At 49.2% G+C, this 18,711-nt stretch overlaps 1 protein-coding gene across 1 annotated transcript in view; it reads left to right on the top strand.

The window, feature by feature from the left end:
- Positions 1 to 18,711, top strand: part of UBE2U (ubiquitin conjugating enzyme E2 U) — a 355,949-nt gene that overhangs the window by 326,815 nt on the left and 10,423 nt on the right. Inside the window, exon 10 of the mRNA XM_069232516.1 lies at positions 10,095 to 10,219. Coding sequence (XP_069088617.1) covers positions 10,095 to 10,219 — 125 coding nt within the window. The remainder of the gene's footprint in view (positions 1 to 10,094; positions 10,220 to 18,711) is intronic.

Below are 18,711 nucleotides of genomic sequence, written 5' to 3'. Positions count from 1 at the left end.
TATGTGGAGAAAAAGTTATGAGGGCCTAAGCGGCAACTACCCCAAATAGCCAAAAAAAGGCTCGGAACGGGAGGGGAAAAGACCTGGCAGCGAAGGGGTTAATCCCAGTGCACTCAGCACCCCCTGACTTGCACATGGAAGAGCGAGTCCACCAGTGTTGCCAGATTGGGTTGGATCACGCATAGTTGGGCTAAATCTTGCCCGGTTGTGCGGGAAAATATTGATTTGTGCAGGTCCACTTCAGCTCATCCGAACCTGATTGCTGCTACTCCGGGAGGGCACCGGCAGATCTGTGCGTGTGCCTTTTGCACCACAAGGGCACCTGCAGATCTGCGTGAGCCCTGCAACATCAAGAGCATATTGTACATGTCGAACACATGCATCTGCCGTCACCATCGTGTCTATTTTATTTCTGACACTAGTGCTTCAATAAGTCTAGCAGTAGCCCTTTGTTCGGGCATATGCAAAAATGTTGTTAACATGTGTGGGAGCCATTAAGATTGTTGTTTACTTTGGTCGTGAGCCAATCTAGAATCAGTTCAAATAACAGCACTGTAATTTTACTTATGACTTGACTTGAAATTCGGTGAATTGTGTGTCCATGCTGAAAACTGATGAGAGTTGTCAACAGCCACACATTAAATGTGTGAGAAAATAATCCTGAAAGTGAACTGACAGTCTCTTCCCCACACTTCCAGCTAAGGCAATAGATGCCCTTTGCAAACACCCACAACCTATAGCAGGTCTATATAGTTTAAAAAAAAACATAAAGAAACAGATGCACACGTTTCATAACATCTGCCAGTCCCTTTGAGTTCAAACAGCCATGTGTGTAACCGCAAACCTTTCCAAGTTCAGTGTAGTTCAGAAGCGATCTGGGCGACTGCCCCAAGATCCCACCACAGCCCATAAGACCAAATGACGCCTGTTAAAGACATGCCAGTCAGGACTCCATGTACTTGCAGTAGCATGTGGTGGATGGTTCATATAAAACAAATACTGCCTGCAACCAAACACACAGCATTGTGCATGCACTTATGTACAGCTCACACCACATGTGTGTGCATTCCCCTAGAACCAATCCTAACCCATACAGTCTATCCACCACTTTGATCATGCAACCGAAAAAGTCTCCCAGGTCCAGATAGCACTGAAAATATGGTATGCTTGCACCGCATAACCAGTGCCACCGAAATAATGAGGCACAGGAGAACCAAATTATGTGGCAATTGTGACTAAATTATGCATCAAGATAAGGCATAGTCTGCTGCATAATGGGGCACATTTTTGATATCAATACTTCATTATTGTGTCGTTTTTTCACATGGTAATACTGTCTGGGAAGAGTTTACATCATTAGTACCAGTTTAACAACCAAGCGCAGAAATAAGCAACTGAACGATGACCGATTAACCTTTGCGAGGGCCTTCCAATCCGTGCAATACACATCGGCATGTTTTTAGTAACTTTTGATGTGTTTGTGCTAGAAACACATTTTTTTTGTTAAGATCTGCAGATTATGCAGCAAACTTGGCAAGTTCATAACTATACAAAAGATCAGTAGCTGCATAATCGCATAATTCCAGTGGTTCTAAGTATGTGGCATATTGTACAATAACGTTACTCCATTAATTTGAGATTTTTACACTTGTTAACACTGTCTGAACATACGGTTCATCTCATTAGTACCACTTTAACCCTCAAAAACAGCAATAAGCAACAGGAAAGGTGACCAGTCACATTTTTGGTTAAAATATGCAGGTTATCCAACAGGTAATGGATGATGTGGCAAGTGCAGCAAAATAGTAATTATGCAGAAAATGCAGCAGCAAAAAATCGCATAGTTCCAGTGGGCTGGTGCATAACTACTCAGTCTTGTAAATTCCATACAAATCTTTATAGTGCACTTCAAATGGGCCCCAGCTCGATGTTGGCCAGGCTACACTGTGTGATTCTCATCATAACTAATGCTGTCCTGTAGATTCCATAGCGCATGGTGCATGCACCTCAATGCACATAGTGTGTTGCACTTTGCCGAAAAGCGTGAGAGATGTGGGAGGGTCCCTCATCAAAGAACAGGTGCAAGGGTGCCGGTGGCACCGGTCCTCAGAAGCACCCGGCGGTGAACCGGGCAAGCAACGGCAGCCAAGATGCGCATCTCAGAGGCCCCCTTCAAACTGGTGAGAAGTAAAGCTGTGGTCGTCAGGCAGGGGAGGGGTGAGGGACAGTCACCATGTGATAGGGATCACCAGTATAGTCCTGTGGACGCAAACCCTGTGTAAAAGGGGGTGTAGGTGGGAAAGGGCCCCGAACCCTGGAACTTGAGCCCAGGCAGCGCAGTCACCCATGGAAAGCAAATTCCGGTGTCAACGGCAAACTAGGAGGGCACCCTATGATAAGAAAGAACATAAGGACAAAAGAACACGTGGGCATAAAAACATTAGAGCATTAGAGCCAGCTGGGGGAAAGCACAAGCTACGCCACAGGCCAGCATTAACAACAATAATCAATAAGCAAGGGAGCAGTAGACAGGTACTCATCTGCCATCAATAAGGACACTAAAAGGCGACAGTTCATGACAATATGCGAATCAGTCCGGGGCAAGTCCAGTCTTCAACTGGGAGCGGGGATTTGTTGCATCCTCTTTCTTGTGTGAGCTGATCCAATGCTCTAATCACTTTGTCCTTGTCCCTCTGCGACCGGGTGACCTGTCCAGGAGTCTGTCCCATCGGGGGCACAGGTCCTCGATCGCAATAGAAGGCGTGTCCACGGACTGTATGACTGCACCCAGTTTGGCATGGCTAAGTCCATACTCTAATCCTGCAGGCCCTACAAGAAATACAACAGCTCCTCGGGTTGTCCTTAGATTTGCCATACTTCATGATCCACATTCACTCTCGTTCAAAGAGGCCTTCGAGAAGTCTGCTAACTTGCAGATCTTGTGGCCATCATAGTCATATGGCCCATACAAGTGGGCCACTATCAGGGGTTGTCGTACCTGAACATGCTATGAGGGCCTGTGTGGCCCGATTCTGTGGGCTCTCTGCATCTGCACCAGGGGGAGAAGACAAGCCTTGTGAGGGCAAGAAGGAGAGCTCTGAATAAGCAGCGGCCGTAATTCCCCTCCTCCTTTTCTCGAAAGCCAAAGAAGTGAACATTATCCCTTCGCCTCCTATCTTCCAGGTCAACAATATAATTGTGAAGATACCTTAGTTCTGAGTGTCTGTGGTGCAGTTGAGTCTTTCTTCCAGTGCCGAAAGGCGTTGCTCCATCCCCTCCACCCTGTTGTGGAAAATGACAATGTCAGCCAAAAAAGATTTTGTTTCTGTTGTGAGCTCAGACATTTTACCATCCATTACTTCCAGTCTGTGACCCACCACTGTAATTTCCTGCAGGATCCGATCCATTGTGGTGTCCAGGATGGTCGCGGGTGGGACCTGCTGTGAGAGAGAGCCTCGGTGAAGAGCAGCTGCCAGAAGTGTTCCCCGGAAGCCATCGTGGCCGTTGCAGAATGTGAACAGGTACAGTGGCTGCCTGGGGGACCAGGTAGGACCATGTCAACCTGTGCAGCAGCCCTACCTAGGCGGTAAGCCAAGAAGGACAATCCAGGAAGTCAGATAGTTAGAGTGGAGCACGCCTCTACCACTGCTTCCCCACAGTGTCCTCTCAGTAGTGACCAGTATCCAGGGGTCTCCACTACCCCTTGCACAACCCCTGCAAATGTCTCCAACTGAGGAGAGGGTGAATTGCAGTCTCTGGGGCATCATACAGTGGGCAACACCCTATGAGGCAGCCCACCCCTCCGGAGTGTTCAGACAGCCTCTATGGCAAGTACACGCATTTGCCCAACCAAGGCCTCAGATTTTCAGTGTTCTGCCCCCAGTTGGTGGATGCAGCGGTCAGCCTCCCAGCCAGACTACAAAAGGCAGAAGAAAGGGGGGAAAGAAAACGAGGGGGGAACCATCTCCCGCAGCGGAGGATCATCCACTGTGGTCTGGGTAGGCCTCAGCTCCAGCAGCCCTGGGGCTCCTGGTTCGGTGACAGTGGGGGTACAACCAGACTCTGCCTCCCCCCCCAACCACTCTGTCTTGAGGTGGTTGTAGTACAGTGGTGACATGTGGCAAGAATCCCGGGTGGGTGTGGGGGTGATCGGTCTGCAAGCAGCCAGGCCCCGCCAAGCAGACTCGGTCACAGCTGGGTCCTCTCCAACTTTCTGGAATGGATGTAGGGGGTGCCATCCATCGGGCGGCCCCCAATAAGAAGAAATGAGGGGGGGTTCCCCCAAGAGAGACCAACCACCTCTCTGGCTCAAATGAGGCTGGTCACAAACCCCCCCTCAGTAACTGGTCCCTGTGCATAGAGTGCAGGCAGCAAGGCCTGGCTCCACCACCCAAGTCGGGCTGTCCAGCAGGTAACGCTACCCTTCTTTCATGCCCCTCCTGCGCTCTGGAGTAGGCCTTCGTCTCCAACCGTAAACCGAGGTTGGGGAGAAGTTGAGATGCCACTGGGTGCCCCGCCTGCTGGGCCACTGTCATCACATCGCAGCACTGCCTCCTCTGCACCTCAAGGCCGTACGCCGCTGAGCTCCTCTCCAGACCAGCGCTACCCTCAACACACCTAATCCTGGCCAGCATCCCTAAAGGAGCCCTCCAATTGGGGCCTTCAGGGCTCCCGGGGTCTCTGCCGACCCATTTGCCATTGAAGATACCAAATCCCGCTGCTAAATACCTGGGGCCTCCCTGTACAGCAGAGCCCTTCGCAGGTGGTCATCTTGGTCAGCAACCAGACTCTGCGCCCACCCTACCCCCCGGCCACCCTGTCTTGAGGTGATTGTAGTACAACCATCCTCAAGTGCATTTGTTGTCACTTGACACTTTTGTGTGTGTTGATACAGACAAGAGCCACAGTGGCAGTCAGTAATTTTGGAATGGAGGGGGCCAGATGGGGCATAAACTTCACTCACACCCATGTATTCATGCACGCACACACATATCAATTCACAACACTCATTACCAAATATTCATACACGCGTGCATGCTCCAAACATTGATTTAAAAAAATCATACTTCACTGCTGCTCCGTGTCAGCTGCCCCAGTAGTGCTGGGACTGCTGCCTTCCCTCGTCTCAGAGTGGAATGGGGTCAGTGAGACAGCTGACCCGACCCCACTTTGTGACGAGGTATCACTGATTGACACTCAGCCCTGGGGACTTCAGGGTTTAAGGCTAAAGCGCCCAGGTCCGAAGCAATGAGTGACGCTCCCCCTCGTCAAGAAGGGGGGGCGGGCCTCGAGAACCTTTGCTGAACTGAGGAGGTCACGCCCACAGGAGCTATAACATCCTCAGCACAACAAAGTTCATCTCAAGCATCCAGGGGCCTGTGCATATAGCCCATGTCTAGCTCCTGTCTGCCTAACCTGAAAATGAAGAGTGTCTGTCAAGCTTACTTTAGCCCAGCCTGACAGTCACTCTTCTTGAGGGGCAAAAAGCGAGGGGCGTGGCCCCTCAGGCCCTACGGAGAGGCCTCGGCTGAAAAGCCAGCTTGTTGCTGAGTGGTAGCTGGGACACAAGGGCTCTTTCTTTTCCCAGTCATGCAGCTGGTGCAGCTTTACATGGCCTAGCAGCAAGAACTTGCCCAGACTGGTTTGAGGCCATTGATAGGGCAAAGTGGTACAGCAAAGAGTGCACATGGAAATATTCATGTGGTCATTATCCTGCATAAATTAACTTCTTATGGTATGTGCTGTGGAGGCATACCTGCCATTGATATTTGGCAGGCGAAATTACATGTTTTTCAGCCTGCCATGTAGTTGCCATTGTTTTAATTTGGAATTTGATGTACACTGCAGTGATGGTCTGGGTGAGGCTGCTTATGTTAACATGTTACTTCGATCTGTTAGGGTCACGGTCATCTTCATAACTGAGAGCACACTTAACAAGTACACTGTTATACATATACTGTCTGAACTCGGGTGATGCTGTTTCAAAGTATGCTTGCTCCTACAGACCTTCCTACACTTTACTCCTGTGATAAAAGTAAGCATTTGTGGTGTTGTGGCCCTGTCCTCTTGTAAAGAAAAATATACTCTTTCTTGTGTGTTCACCAGCACCTAAGCGATGCATCACAGAACCGTGAAATGTGAGAGATGCAGGATGCAGGCATGGCAGTGAGATTGTGCTCCTCAAATACTAACAATTTACCCTGCCCACTCCTGGCACATGCTGCTGACAGCTGTGCCTCCGAAACCCTCATGCACAGAATCTGCTGCCAAAGATTTAGTGGACTGACCAATCAATGAACTGTAAAGAACGGGTATCAACCCGTAGGGTCTCACGGCGCTGTGTAGGCATGCTGTTCAGTCAAAGAGCCAGGTCTTGAGGTCCTTCCTGAACTGCTTCAGTTATGTGGTCTGCCTGAGCTTGAAGGGAAGTGTGTTCCATGTCCGGGCTGCTGGGTAGGAGAAGATCTTCCTCCTGCTGTACTTTTCCAGAACTTGGGGAAGTCTGCAAGGGCGAGCTGGGAGGAACGGAGACGCCTGTTCGGTACGTAGAAGGTGAGGCAGTGGTTGAGGTATGCTGGTCCTAAGTTGTGCAGTGCCTTGACGGTGTGGATCAGGAGTTTGTATGTGATGCGCTTGTTGACTGGGAGCCAGTGTAGGTCTGTGAGGTGGGAGAAGATTCGACTGTGTCTGGGGATGTCCAGGATGAGTCTGGCTGCTGCATTCTGGACTCGTTGTAGTCTTGATTGAAGTTTCTTGGTAATGCCGGCATAGAGTGCGTTGCCGTAATCCAGTTTGCTGGTGACCAGCTTCCTCGTGTCAGAGGGAATCCATTTGAAAATCTTCTGCAAGAGATGGAGAGTGTGGAAGCTTGATGAGGAGACGTCGTTAACTTGGCGGGTCTTCAATAGAGGGGAGTCCAGGATGATGGCCAGGTTGTGCACATGGTCAGTGGGGATGTTACCCAGAGCAGTGGGCCACCAGCAGTTGTTCCAGGCATAAAGGATGGAGCCGATGACGAGGATCTCTGTCATGTCCAAGTTGAGCTTGAGGCAATTCCTCTTGGCTTGCGCAGAGTCCTCAGACAGGGAGAGGATCAGTTGGGTGTCGTTGGTCACTTCTGACCAGACCTCAGTAGCAATGGAATATGTACTCTGGTCTGACACAACATGAAATGCGGGTAAGCATTACCACTTCTGTGAGGTCCTCAAGGTTAGTGTACTTTAAGCTGACTCCATTTAAGTGTCTAATATAGTTCAGTCATTGACTGGTCGATGTAGTAGCGACCATACTGAGTATTTTATCAGTCATTACACTTGTGAGTGAGCGATATATGGCACTTGTGGCTACCACACAGTATGGTTTATACAGTACATTTTTTGCACAGGTTGCCTGCTCTACAGTTAAACACCTGTTGCTTTAACACACACCTTGCGACCCCCAATTTGACTGCTGGGGCCGAACTGATTGCCAGCATGTCATTTTACCCGACCCCCAAGGGCATTGTCTAGAGATTTTGCCAAATATTATACTGTACTGTGAAGGTGTCTTGTGTCACGCCAAACAGGCCTGCTTTCCTTCACCTTCAGTCACCTCGCCTAATGACATGATAAAATGAAATGCAAAAGAAATGCTCTGTTTTATGCATTATCAATGTTCCTCATGATCAATGCTAAAGCAAGCAGTTATATCACAACAAACAGAAATGCATTTCCCTTCCAAACAAACTAGCACTCCCTCCGTGACCTGGTTCACACCCCGATCCATGCCCCAGCAATGTCATGATCACATAGTCCTCCCTCTGACCTCCAAACAATGTAGCACTGACTCATTTTGGGATCAAATTAAATTATAGCAAATTGTACAGTGCTCCCTGTAATGTCTTATCCATCCTTTGTGCAAAACCACGTGAAAAACGTTAGATCACACCAAGCAAGACTTCATTCCACTTCGAAACAGCCAACCAAATTAATGTAGCATATCTACATTGATATTTTGAAATCAAACAATATGTTTATCAAGTGTTTATATATCTTTATTCTGACAAGTGTACAATGCCGTACTCCTCAACGGGGCAGTCACATATACAGTCCACAAAAAACAATAATGATAGCAGAAGCATTTGCAGAAATGTCAGCCTAAGAGTGAAGTGATAGAAAAAAGTTTAGTGGACTTGGAAAATGTATGTCTTAAGCGTTTTATATAAGTCAACAAGAGTGGGTACGGGCTAGATGTTTTCTGGGAAAGCGTTCCAGGTGTTAGGCACCTTTGAAGAGAAGGCTCATTTCAATGTCTTCATCTCATTGCTCTTGCAGTGTCTAATCAAGATTTACTTTTTCTTGTATATGATCCATCAGCAGTAGTTAATTTCTCACAGGCTTAGGCAGGCTGGTGAGCAATTGGAGTTTTAAGCATAATCTATGCAATTTTGAGGATGATGTAAGCTGAACTAAAGCTAACATAAGAAATTTGTTAAAGGGATGATGTAGGCACATCTCTTGGTACCTATGACCAGTTGAGCTGGCAGGTAAAAGAAAGCTGTTAAGTATACTAAGCCTAATTTGGACAGGCACGTGGATACCATTTTTCTGTTATTTATATGTCATAAAACTAGGAATTTGACCACTGAACTACAGTTGTCTAGAGATTTGCCCTTCATTAGAAGGTGAGGTTAATAGAAGGCATATTGGTACTCGATTTGGTCACACAGTTTGAAATCATGGTTGAAGTAAAGGAAATGGATCTTCCCAAAGAGGCCCAAGTAGGTGTAAGAGATTGAGTTTAATCGGGCTTGAAGAGAAGGTGAGGCATTATTAGAGTGGAGCAACAGAAATTCTGTTTCAATAGAATTTAGTTTGAGACAAAGGGAGACTAGGTACAATTTCAACCAGTTGATGTCTTGCAACTGTGATACTCTGCGACAGAGCTGATAGTTGGTTTCTAACTGTTCTAGGTAAATGTTGAGGGGAGAAGGAGCCAAAATGTAACCTTGTAGAACACAGTTTTCACAACCTGAGATTTGTTAATGAAAAATAATTGAAGGAATTAATGCTCTGGGTTGTGTTGTTGTAACGTCCATACTTGTGGGCTACACATTTGGAGGTCTCATCTCAAGGAAACATCTGGGTTGGAGGGGCCCATTTTTCTTCTGTGAGTTAGGCCCAATGCCATTCTTGCTACACCCCAGAGGCAATGTAACTTTCCATACACACTGTGATCAAATCAAGCGCAAACAAAGTGCAAAATATTCTGTGTATGATCAAGTGCCTGGCACCAAGATGTGCTGCTTCACACTAAAAAGTGCAGTTCACCCCTACCTATAATCATGGCAGCATTCGGGATATGCTATGATAAATGCAAGTCTAGTTTAGATGTACCACTGTCTCTGTAATGTAAATACCAAGACACTGACACCAGTAGCTCACGCAATTGGAATCAGGATCCTAGCAAAGAAATTGTGATCGGTCTCAAACTGAGTTCTGAAAGACCAACTCACTCTCTTCCATTCCTACCTCTCAAAAAACTAGTTAAACCACAGACAGAAAAAGTCACTTAGTTGAGTGTTTGCTACTAACATATAGGACAACAAACCTTTGCAGTGCCAGACACTGCAATACTCTTGTATAAAGTGCTCTAAAATACGATAAATAATATTAATAAAATGTTGTCCTTCTCCCATTAAAAGACAACAATGCAGTAATTGCGTTAAAATTCACTTTTGAAGAAATTCCGACAAGACACATATTTCGTCAAAATATTCTGACCACCCAACCTTCTTAAAGTCTGCAGAATCAACATATTTGTGTGGTTATGCTGGGTGGTATTATGCTTCCTCTGTATCATTCAGCCCGCTTGTGATTTTGCCAAGTCCTTACTTATACCAATTTATGTTCTAAACTAACATTTCCTTCTGTTCGAATATTTTTGCATTTTCCCCTAACCGGTTTATGTCTGGGTTCTCCTATTTTCATGCCATTATCGGATTTTGCGTATTGATTTGTTGTTTGCTCTATGCTCTGTGAATAAAACTGATAAAAAAATGATTCTAAACATAATTTCATGTACATTTTCTTCATCAAATATACTTTTCCACTCAGCTACACTATTGTTGTTCATGGAGTATCCACAAAACCTCAAAGGACAAAGGTACAAGATTGTGAAAAGCAGTCAAGAGTCAGCAAAATTACAATGAGGGAGACCTATCCGCCACATAAAGCTTCAGGTAATTTACAAGATGTCCCAATCTGCTCAAATAACGATTTTTCCTTCATTCTAATGTAAGTGGTTTCTTTTAGTTTGCCAATGAGTACTATAAAATAATTAGGAAAAAAATCATAACTTTCACACTACTCTCTGCGTAATAAATGTCATCTTTTTCATTCTGAGTTTTTTGGTCTGACCCATAGACAGCTTTAGTTGTTTTTCCTGGCATGTTTGTTATTGATCATTAAAATATATACATTCATAGAGGATCTTTGGATCAGCCATCTTCATCCATTAGTCAGTTCAATTATCATTCACATTTTCCTTCTGCCCTATATAGCATCCGGCATTGGGCAATGGGTCAGCACCCTTCAATCACTGGCCCGATGTTTTCCTAATATCGTATTCACATCGGCCTAGAAAGAAATGTACTCCAGTGCCAGGGCTGCTAGACCTTTAGCTTTTTATTGATTCATCCTTGTGTGGTTAGACGAGATCCTCACATTGTAGTAATTCCATATTATTATTATTTTTTTTTTTAAATTGTTTTATTCATTTAAACACAAACCAAAGAACATACATTAATTCAGCAGATCTCTCGACAAGAAAGTAAGGATATAGGAGAGCCATTACACTTCATATAACTACTGTGGTATCCCATATCGCAGACGTAGCTCTGCCAGTATCTCTCTCTATATGCTGATGTCCAGAGGTCCGTTCCGGGAGAAAGAAAGGAAAGAAAAAACAAACCCTCCATATCGGAGGAGTGCAACAGTCCGCCACCCCGGAGAAGGGCAAGGACAGACACGCCCGATGGTATTAATCTAACAGCGTCGAGCAGGGAGAACTGCAAAAAGATAACAATGCAAAAAACCTCTACAAACAGGCAGGTGGAGCACACAGCCACATCGCGCAGAATTATCACACATCAAGGTAACTCGCATGATTCGGGGGGGGATTGAAACACACAGATAGGAGACATCAGTCACTCAGCGCCCTCAGTCTGCGTCGCCAGATATTCATTTAAGGGGCTCCATATATCTTTGGGGCGGGATCCCTCTGGCATGAGTTCCCAGAATACTAACAGCTGATCATGACAAAAAGCAGCATCTCGTAACCAATCTGATCTACGGGGGGCTCTCCCCCGGCCCCAGCACATTGCGACTCTTCGCTTAGCCAGCAGCATGAGTAGGCCCACTAAGCGTCTATGCGGGCCATGGACCTCGTCCATATATCCCAGCAGCGCAATCCTAGGGGAGAGGGGTATCTCTACCTCAATCATTTCAACAATCGACCATCTTATCTCCTCCCAAAACTTATACACTTCCGCACACTCCCATGCCAGGTGAAAGAAACCCGCATCTCGAGCCCCGCAACGGGCGCAGCATGTGTCCGCTAGCAAATCCATGGAATGTAGTTTCCTAGGCGTATAGTATAGCCGGTGCAGAAATTTGAAGTGCAGCAAGCGCAGTCTATAGTTCGGGGACAATGTCCTCATATGAGCACAGCAGCTGCGCCACATCGCTTCCGGGATAGGCTCCCCCACATCTCTCTCCCATGCAGCCCGAGCAGGCAACACAAGGCCGCTCTCCTGCTCCTGCACAGCATTATACAGCTTAGTTATCAACTTGGAGGGGGATCTCGCGCTACAAAGTGCCTCCAGAGCCCGAAACTCCGAGGGAGCATCCGGCTCCTCAAAAAAACGATCCCACAGCAAAGCGCGGATGCGGAGAGCACAAAAAGGCTGCAGCGGGGTGCCATCGCAGTTCGAAAGTGCACCAGTAACATCCAACAGCCGACCATCCACTACCCAGTCTCCCAGCACCGACAAGTCAGCGTCTCGTAGAAACCCGCGCACCCCTCCATCACGATACATCTGGGCATCAGCCACTGCCATAACAGGCAGCGATGGAGCAAAGGGTGCAGGCATCCCGGCCCGCTGCCTCAACGCTCTCCATGCTCCCGCAGTGCAGGAGACCGTGTCAATTCCTCTAGAACGGGGGAGAACCCGCCCGCCGAGCGCACAAATCAAGCCGTCAGGCCAGACAGAATCACTCTTCGGTGCAAGGTGTGGCATATACCGGGTCGGATTCAGCCAATAGTATGCGAAATGCGCCTGTGCACAGTGATAATATAACTCCAGGTCTGGGGCTGCCAATCCGCCCCGCTCAAACGGCAGCGTCAATTTCTCCCAAGCGATGCGGGGCTGTCGCCCCGCCCACGCCAGCCGCACAAGCGCAGATCTCAGGCGTCGGAAATAAGCCTTAGTGAGTGGCAGGGGAAGATTCACGAATAAATACAAGAATTTAGGGAGTACCACCATCTTAGCAATAGCAATGCGACCAGTCAGCGAAAGGGGCAGAGCTTTCCAGACCTCCACCTTTTCCTCTAGCCATGTCAGAGCTGTCCCGTAATTAGCAAGCCGAAGCGATTCCGCGTCGCAGCACAGGTGTATGCCCAGATAACGCACCGGCCCGTCTGCCCAAACCAATGGGTATCGCGAATCAAATCTCTCCACGCTAGGGGTTAGTGGCAAGATCATTGATTTCGACCAATTAATAGTGACCCCAGAAAAGTTCCCAAAGCGAACAATTTCATCTAATAAGATATCTAAATTTTGCCCAGGATTGCGCACGTATATCGCGATATCATCTGCATATAAAGATATCAAGATAGGGCGTTGCCGGAACTGTAGGCTGCTATTACTATACTTCTGTCGCAGTCCTGCCGCCAGGGGCTCCATTGCAGCCGCGAAAAGAAGCGGAGACAGCGGGCAGCCCTGTCGCGTACCCCGCGAAACCAGGAATGGGTCCGATATACCACCGTTATGGCGCAGCCTGGCAGTAGGCAGGGTGTACAACAACCTGATCCAGTTCACAAAACGCGCGCTGAGACCCACTCGGTTCAGAAGTGCAAACATATATTCCCAGGCCAGGGAATCAAAGGCCTTAGCCGCATCGAGAAACACTGCAGCTACCTCATCGCCTGTCTCTAGTGATCCCAGCACCGCGAAGAAAGTACGCAAATTATGGCTCGTGGATCTCCCGGGAATAAAGCCCGATTGATCCGGAAGCACCATTCTAGAGAGTAGTGGCTGCAGTCGAGTCGCTATCATTTTTGCGAGAATCTTGTTATCAATGTTTATCATAGAAAGTGGGCGATACGAATCACATCGTGTCGGGTCCTTCCCCGGTTTCAAGACAGTTATTATTAAGGCCTCCCGGAGGGAGGTCGGAAGCGACCCAGTCGTCATAGACTCCTCATACACCTCCAGCAAATAAGGAGCAAGGATGTCCACATATTCTTTATAAAAGGCAGGGGTTAAACCGTCGGTGCCCGGAGCCTTATCCCCGGGTAGGCTTTGGATCGCCGCCGCCACCTCCTCTACTGTGAACGGCATATCCATATACATCCTGTGTGCCTCCTCAAACCATACTAACGCAATGCTCTCAAAATACTCCTTCGTATCTGCCTCCCTGAGACCCACCGGAGGCGCGTATAGCTGCGAGAAATTTTTTGCAAATACCTGCAGCACGCCTTCCGTTCCAGTCACCTTGCCCCCCTCAGTATCTAATACCTCAGTAACGTAATTACTGGCCCAGGGGCTACGCAATAATCCCGCTAGTGTCCTCCCGGCTCTCTCACCCTCGCCATACCTGCGGGCCTGCGCATGTCTCCCCAGGAAGCAAACCTCTCGTAGAGAGGCCTCCTCATATAGTGACACCTCACGCCTGATCTCGGCAAGCACCTCGCCTGACCATGTCGCCTCTAAGCGCCGTTCCAGATCACCAAGCCTCCTTTCGATATCAGCCATCTCCTGCCTTAAAGCTTTCACTATCCCATGCTGTTTTGCAAGACACACCCCCCGGATAACCACTTTAAATGCCTCCCATACAGTACCAGGGGAGTCCACCGAACCTCGATTCTCCTAAAAAAATAACCGAACAGCCTCTCGTACTTCCTCTCGGAAGATGTCATCCCGGAGAGCACCACTGGGCAACCGCCACAGCACCATCGGTTGCAGCTCACAAGGTATCGCAGGTCTAATAACACCGGTGAGTGGTCTGACAGCGTACGGGGAAGATGGTCTATTGCTCTAGTCCAAGCCTCTACATCTCTAGTGCCCAGCCATCTATCAATACGGGACCAACTACTATGGAAGTAATTCAAGCAGGTGCCCTCCCGTACTCCTATATGTATCTGTCTCCACAGATCTACCAGCGCACCGCTATCCATTACTGCTGTCAATGATCTTGCTGAAGAAACATGTTGCATCCTGGCCGCACTCTCCCGGTCCAGCCAAGCATCTAGGACTACATTAAAATCCCCGCCCCAAATCACAGCTCCAGCTCCCAGCGACTCTACTTGGCGCCATACCTCCAGGAAAAACTCCGGGTCATCCACATTTGGCCCATATACTGCCACTAGCCGGCAAGCCCTGTCCAGTAGCACTCCACTCAGTATTACGTATCTGCCATTGGGGTCAGAAATAATTTCGCGCGTGCGCCACTGCAGCCCCTTACGGATAATGATTGCAACCCCACGAGCGTAGCTAGAGTATGTAGAATGGTGAGCCTCCCCAGCCCAGCCAGCTTTCAGCCTACCAGCTGTCGACACCATCAGATGCGTTTCTTGTAACATACAGATGTCAATACCATGCCGCTTAACATAAGCCATCACCAGCCGGGCCTTTCGATTATCATTAAGTCCCCGCACATTCCATGTCCAGCATCTCACAGCGGAGGTAACATCATCCCCCATCCTGAACCACAGTCATACAACACTGCGCATGGACACAGCTCTCCACCTGTCAAGAACTTAACAAAAAAGGAACCAGGAACCTTTCCCAATTAGCCCCATCCTCCCACCACCCACCCAGGCCCCCCAATCGGACCCTCGTAGTGTCCCATCTAACCACCCCTAAAGCCCACACTGCAGGCATAAAACAGGAAATAACCGGACTCATCCGTGGGGGCAGAAGCCAGCCATGCAACCCTCCACCCAGATGTCTAGGGGAGAGGGGCCACGGGCAAGCAACAGCTACACATCAGGGGCCAGATCGAGGAGCGGACCCACACGCCCCCACAGCCTCAAACATAATGGAGTCCCACACATGTCACTTAATCATTGTCATTGAGAGAGGCGTCCTCAGAGCCCACCCCCCCCGGCGTCCCCGCCCCCCGCTGCCTAGGTAATCGTCTAGCAAACTTGGTCGCCTGCTTTGGATCCGAGAAATACAGCACTTTGCCTTCATGTCGCACCCTCAATTTGGCTGGGTATAACAGAGCAAACCCGATTCCAGCCTGGCTGAGCAGGCGCTTTGTCGGTAGAAAAGCCCGCCTCTGGGCTTGTACACCTGGGGTATAATCGGGAAAAAAGTTAATTTCGGAGTTCTTATATACCAGAGGACTTTTCTCCCTAGCTAGCCGGAGCACAGTATCTCGGTCCCTGTAATTCAATAGTCGTGCAATAATTGGGCGTGGAGGAGTGCCAGGAGGGGGCCGAGGCCCCAAGGAGCGATGTGCCCTCTCAATCACCAGCAGCCGAGTGAGCTCACCAGCAAACAGCTCTTGTAACATATTCTCGACAAAGTCCTCCATGCGACCCATGTCAGTTGCCTCCGGCAGCCCCACGATACGGATGTTGTTACGTCGGGACCGGGCCTCCAAATCCTCGTTTTTGTTTCGTATCACCTCCAGGAGACGCTCCATCTGTGCAATCTGTTCTCTATCGCCACTGCGCGCATCCTCTATCTCAGATGTGCGAGTCTCCAGAGTCTCAAACCTAGCATCGTGGTCATCTACCCGGGCTCTAATGCGGTCAAGCCGCTCCGATACATGGTCCAGCTTAGCGTCTATCCCAGCCAAGCTGGTCTTAAGTTCCATGAACATGGATCTCACAGACAACTCTGGAGACTCCCCCTCGGCGTCTGCCTCTCCAGTCTGGGAGGCGGGGGGGGGGCCCGCGTTTTTCTCCTCCAGAGAAGGAGAGTTTAGCCTGCCGCTTATCTGCCTTGCCCATCTTGCAGTATTACACGAATAGTGTAACTAGCACAGTCCAAATGCACCTATCCAAGACTACGGGTCTCTGTCTCCAGAAAAACACCTGGCCAGCTACTTCGTTCTCCTCACCAGTTTACCAGGCGGCCCCCAGGTGTACCGGACAGTCTCTTCATCTCCCAAGTCAATCGGTTTCAGTATGTGAGTTCCACAAGCCCCACCAGCAGCAGGGGGGTTTCACACAGCCCAAGGGGGGGGGGGGTGGGGGGGTCAGCCGGCCACCAGTTTTCAGAACCAGGATGTTTAAGCTCCACGAGCCAGGTGGGGGGACCTCAGGAGCACGGCGCCGTACCAGCCAGAGCCTCCGACCCCCGTCCCACACCCCGCTCCGCCCCCTACCTGGTTCTATGCCGTCAGTACAATGCAGGGCTCCAGAAGCGGTCCGCAGGGCACCAACAATGTTCGTATGTAGGCAGCAGGGGGAAGAACCGGGGACCACCAGGCGAATCCTCCAACAGGCCCTGTATTCAGGCCCTCACCTCCTCCAGTCTCCGCGCGCTCAGAAAGCGCTTATTATCAGCCGGGCCCCGCATGCTCCCGCCGGGGGCCCGGGGACCAGAAAGCCCGGAGGGAATCCCCAAGCCGCAGCACGCACCGGGAGCCAATCTGCAAAAGAAGTGGAGGGTGGGGGGAGCCGCGGCCCGAAACAGCCGCTGATCAGGCTCCCCTGGGGGGCTTCCGCGCCCCGTCTTCTTTCCCCTCGATCGAGGGAGGCCGCAGCGTCCCTCCCCTCCGCGCACACCGAAGGAGTCGGCGCGCGCGGGAGACAGCCGGCGCCAGGCCCCTCAGCGCACCTCCAGTCCCTGGGCGCCTGCAGCAGCCAAAACCGGCTCGCGCAGCCTCGCTGGAGTCTCCGGGGGGGAGTCCGCTCCTTTCACCGCCACCCGTAGGATAAATTATGTCGCATAAGTTGCCCGGCCCCGGCAGAGCCTCACAATGTGACGGCCATCTTGCCCGGTGGCCAAGCCACGCCCCTAGTAATTCCATATTAATAGTATTTTCTCAATGTACGAATAAGAACCAATTTGATAAAAAGAAAAAAGGGAGCACACTGCCTCACACTCCAGCAAAAAGTTAGCCCCAGCGCATCATGGTAAATGCAGTCACTTCGTTTGGTGTTGAAAAAGTAATCAGAAGTCTTTCAACATAGTAGGTGCAGCAAGTGCTGTGTTTCTCTGGACGTGTGTTTCTGGGTTTAGCCCGTCATCAGAAGAGAGCAGCCAAGTCTGTGGGGTTGCTTGAAATGCAGCCAAAAGTCTTCTCAGGTTTATGTACCACTCACTGGCGCACAGGTGCCTCACCAGAGATCAGCTCGTTAGCTCAAGGGAGCAGTCATTGGACAAAAAGAAAAAAGGGAGCACACTGCCTCATACTCCAGCAATTTTTTTTCCGCTTGAATGCAAGACAGTGTGCTCCCTTTTTCTTTTAAGAACCAATTTGATAGTGATATGCATTTAAAGTGAAAAGGGTATGTCAGTACTGGTACCTTTCTGTTTACATGTAATGGTTACTTTTATTGGAAGCATATGGCCACCATGTTAAGCCATAAACATTTTTTTTTTTTTTTTTTTTAAACATCTGAGGTACTCAAAAAGAAAAGAAAAAACCCATTCTCATTCCAGTGTGTCTTCCCAGGAGGTACGCTTCCATGTGAGATTCGGCCAGCTATAGTTTTTTAGGGCTGTTTTATAGCGGGATATTATCGCCGGTAAGGAGTCAGGGTCTAGGGATCAGTTGGATGACCCAGGACTGTTCTGGCCCCTCCAGATAGGTATTCCATACTCCCGCACAGTGCGGGATATGCTCAGGTAGTGTAAGAATTGTGGCTGCTGACTCAGCCCGTAATAGACTTCTATCTCTTCCGGCAACATGAAGGTGCAGTTAATGTACAGGTCGCCTGCAGTACGGCACCCCCTTCTAACCATGGGGTGACATCCATGGATTCCCGGATGTGTTGGAAGGGGTGCAACTACCAAAGCGGGAGGAGTTTAGCATAGGGTGCACCCTGCAGGACCAGTCGAATCGCTCTCTCCCAATCCTGGGTTACCTTTTTAACTATCATCGGTGCCTCTTACCACATATCATAAGGTGTAGTTTCATTGTTCCGGTGGGGCCAGACAGCAAGTCCTTTTCCCAGTTGGGACCTTCAGCATACCACATCGCAGCATACTGTAATAAACCCACAAGGTAATACAGATGAAGGTCTGGGAGCCAGAGGCCAGCTTGGTCCAAGTCCAGTTTCAGGATATCTAGGCTGATTCTACTCCTCTTTCCTGCCCAGACCAACTTCACTAGCAGCTCTCATCTATAGTTTTGAACACTGCTACCAGCAATATGCAGAATGGATTTTGCATGGTGTAGAAATAGCAGGGCATATAGCACCATTTTGCCTAAAGCCACCCTACTAATGGCAGATAAAGGCAATATAATCCAAAAGCGGACTGAGTTTTGT

The sequence above is a fragment of the Pleurodeles waltl genome, chromosome 4_2, assembly GCF_031143425.1.
Source record: "Pleurodeles waltl isolate 20211129_DDA chromosome 4_2, aPleWal1.hap1.20221129, whole genome shotgun sequence".
In the NCBI taxonomy this organism is placed as follows: domain Eukaryota; kingdom Metazoa; phylum Chordata; class Amphibia; order Caudata; family Salamandridae; genus Pleurodeles; species Pleurodeles waltl.
Note: the sequence above shows the minus strand (reverse complement) of the source record. Positions and strands in the feature narration are given on the sequence as shown.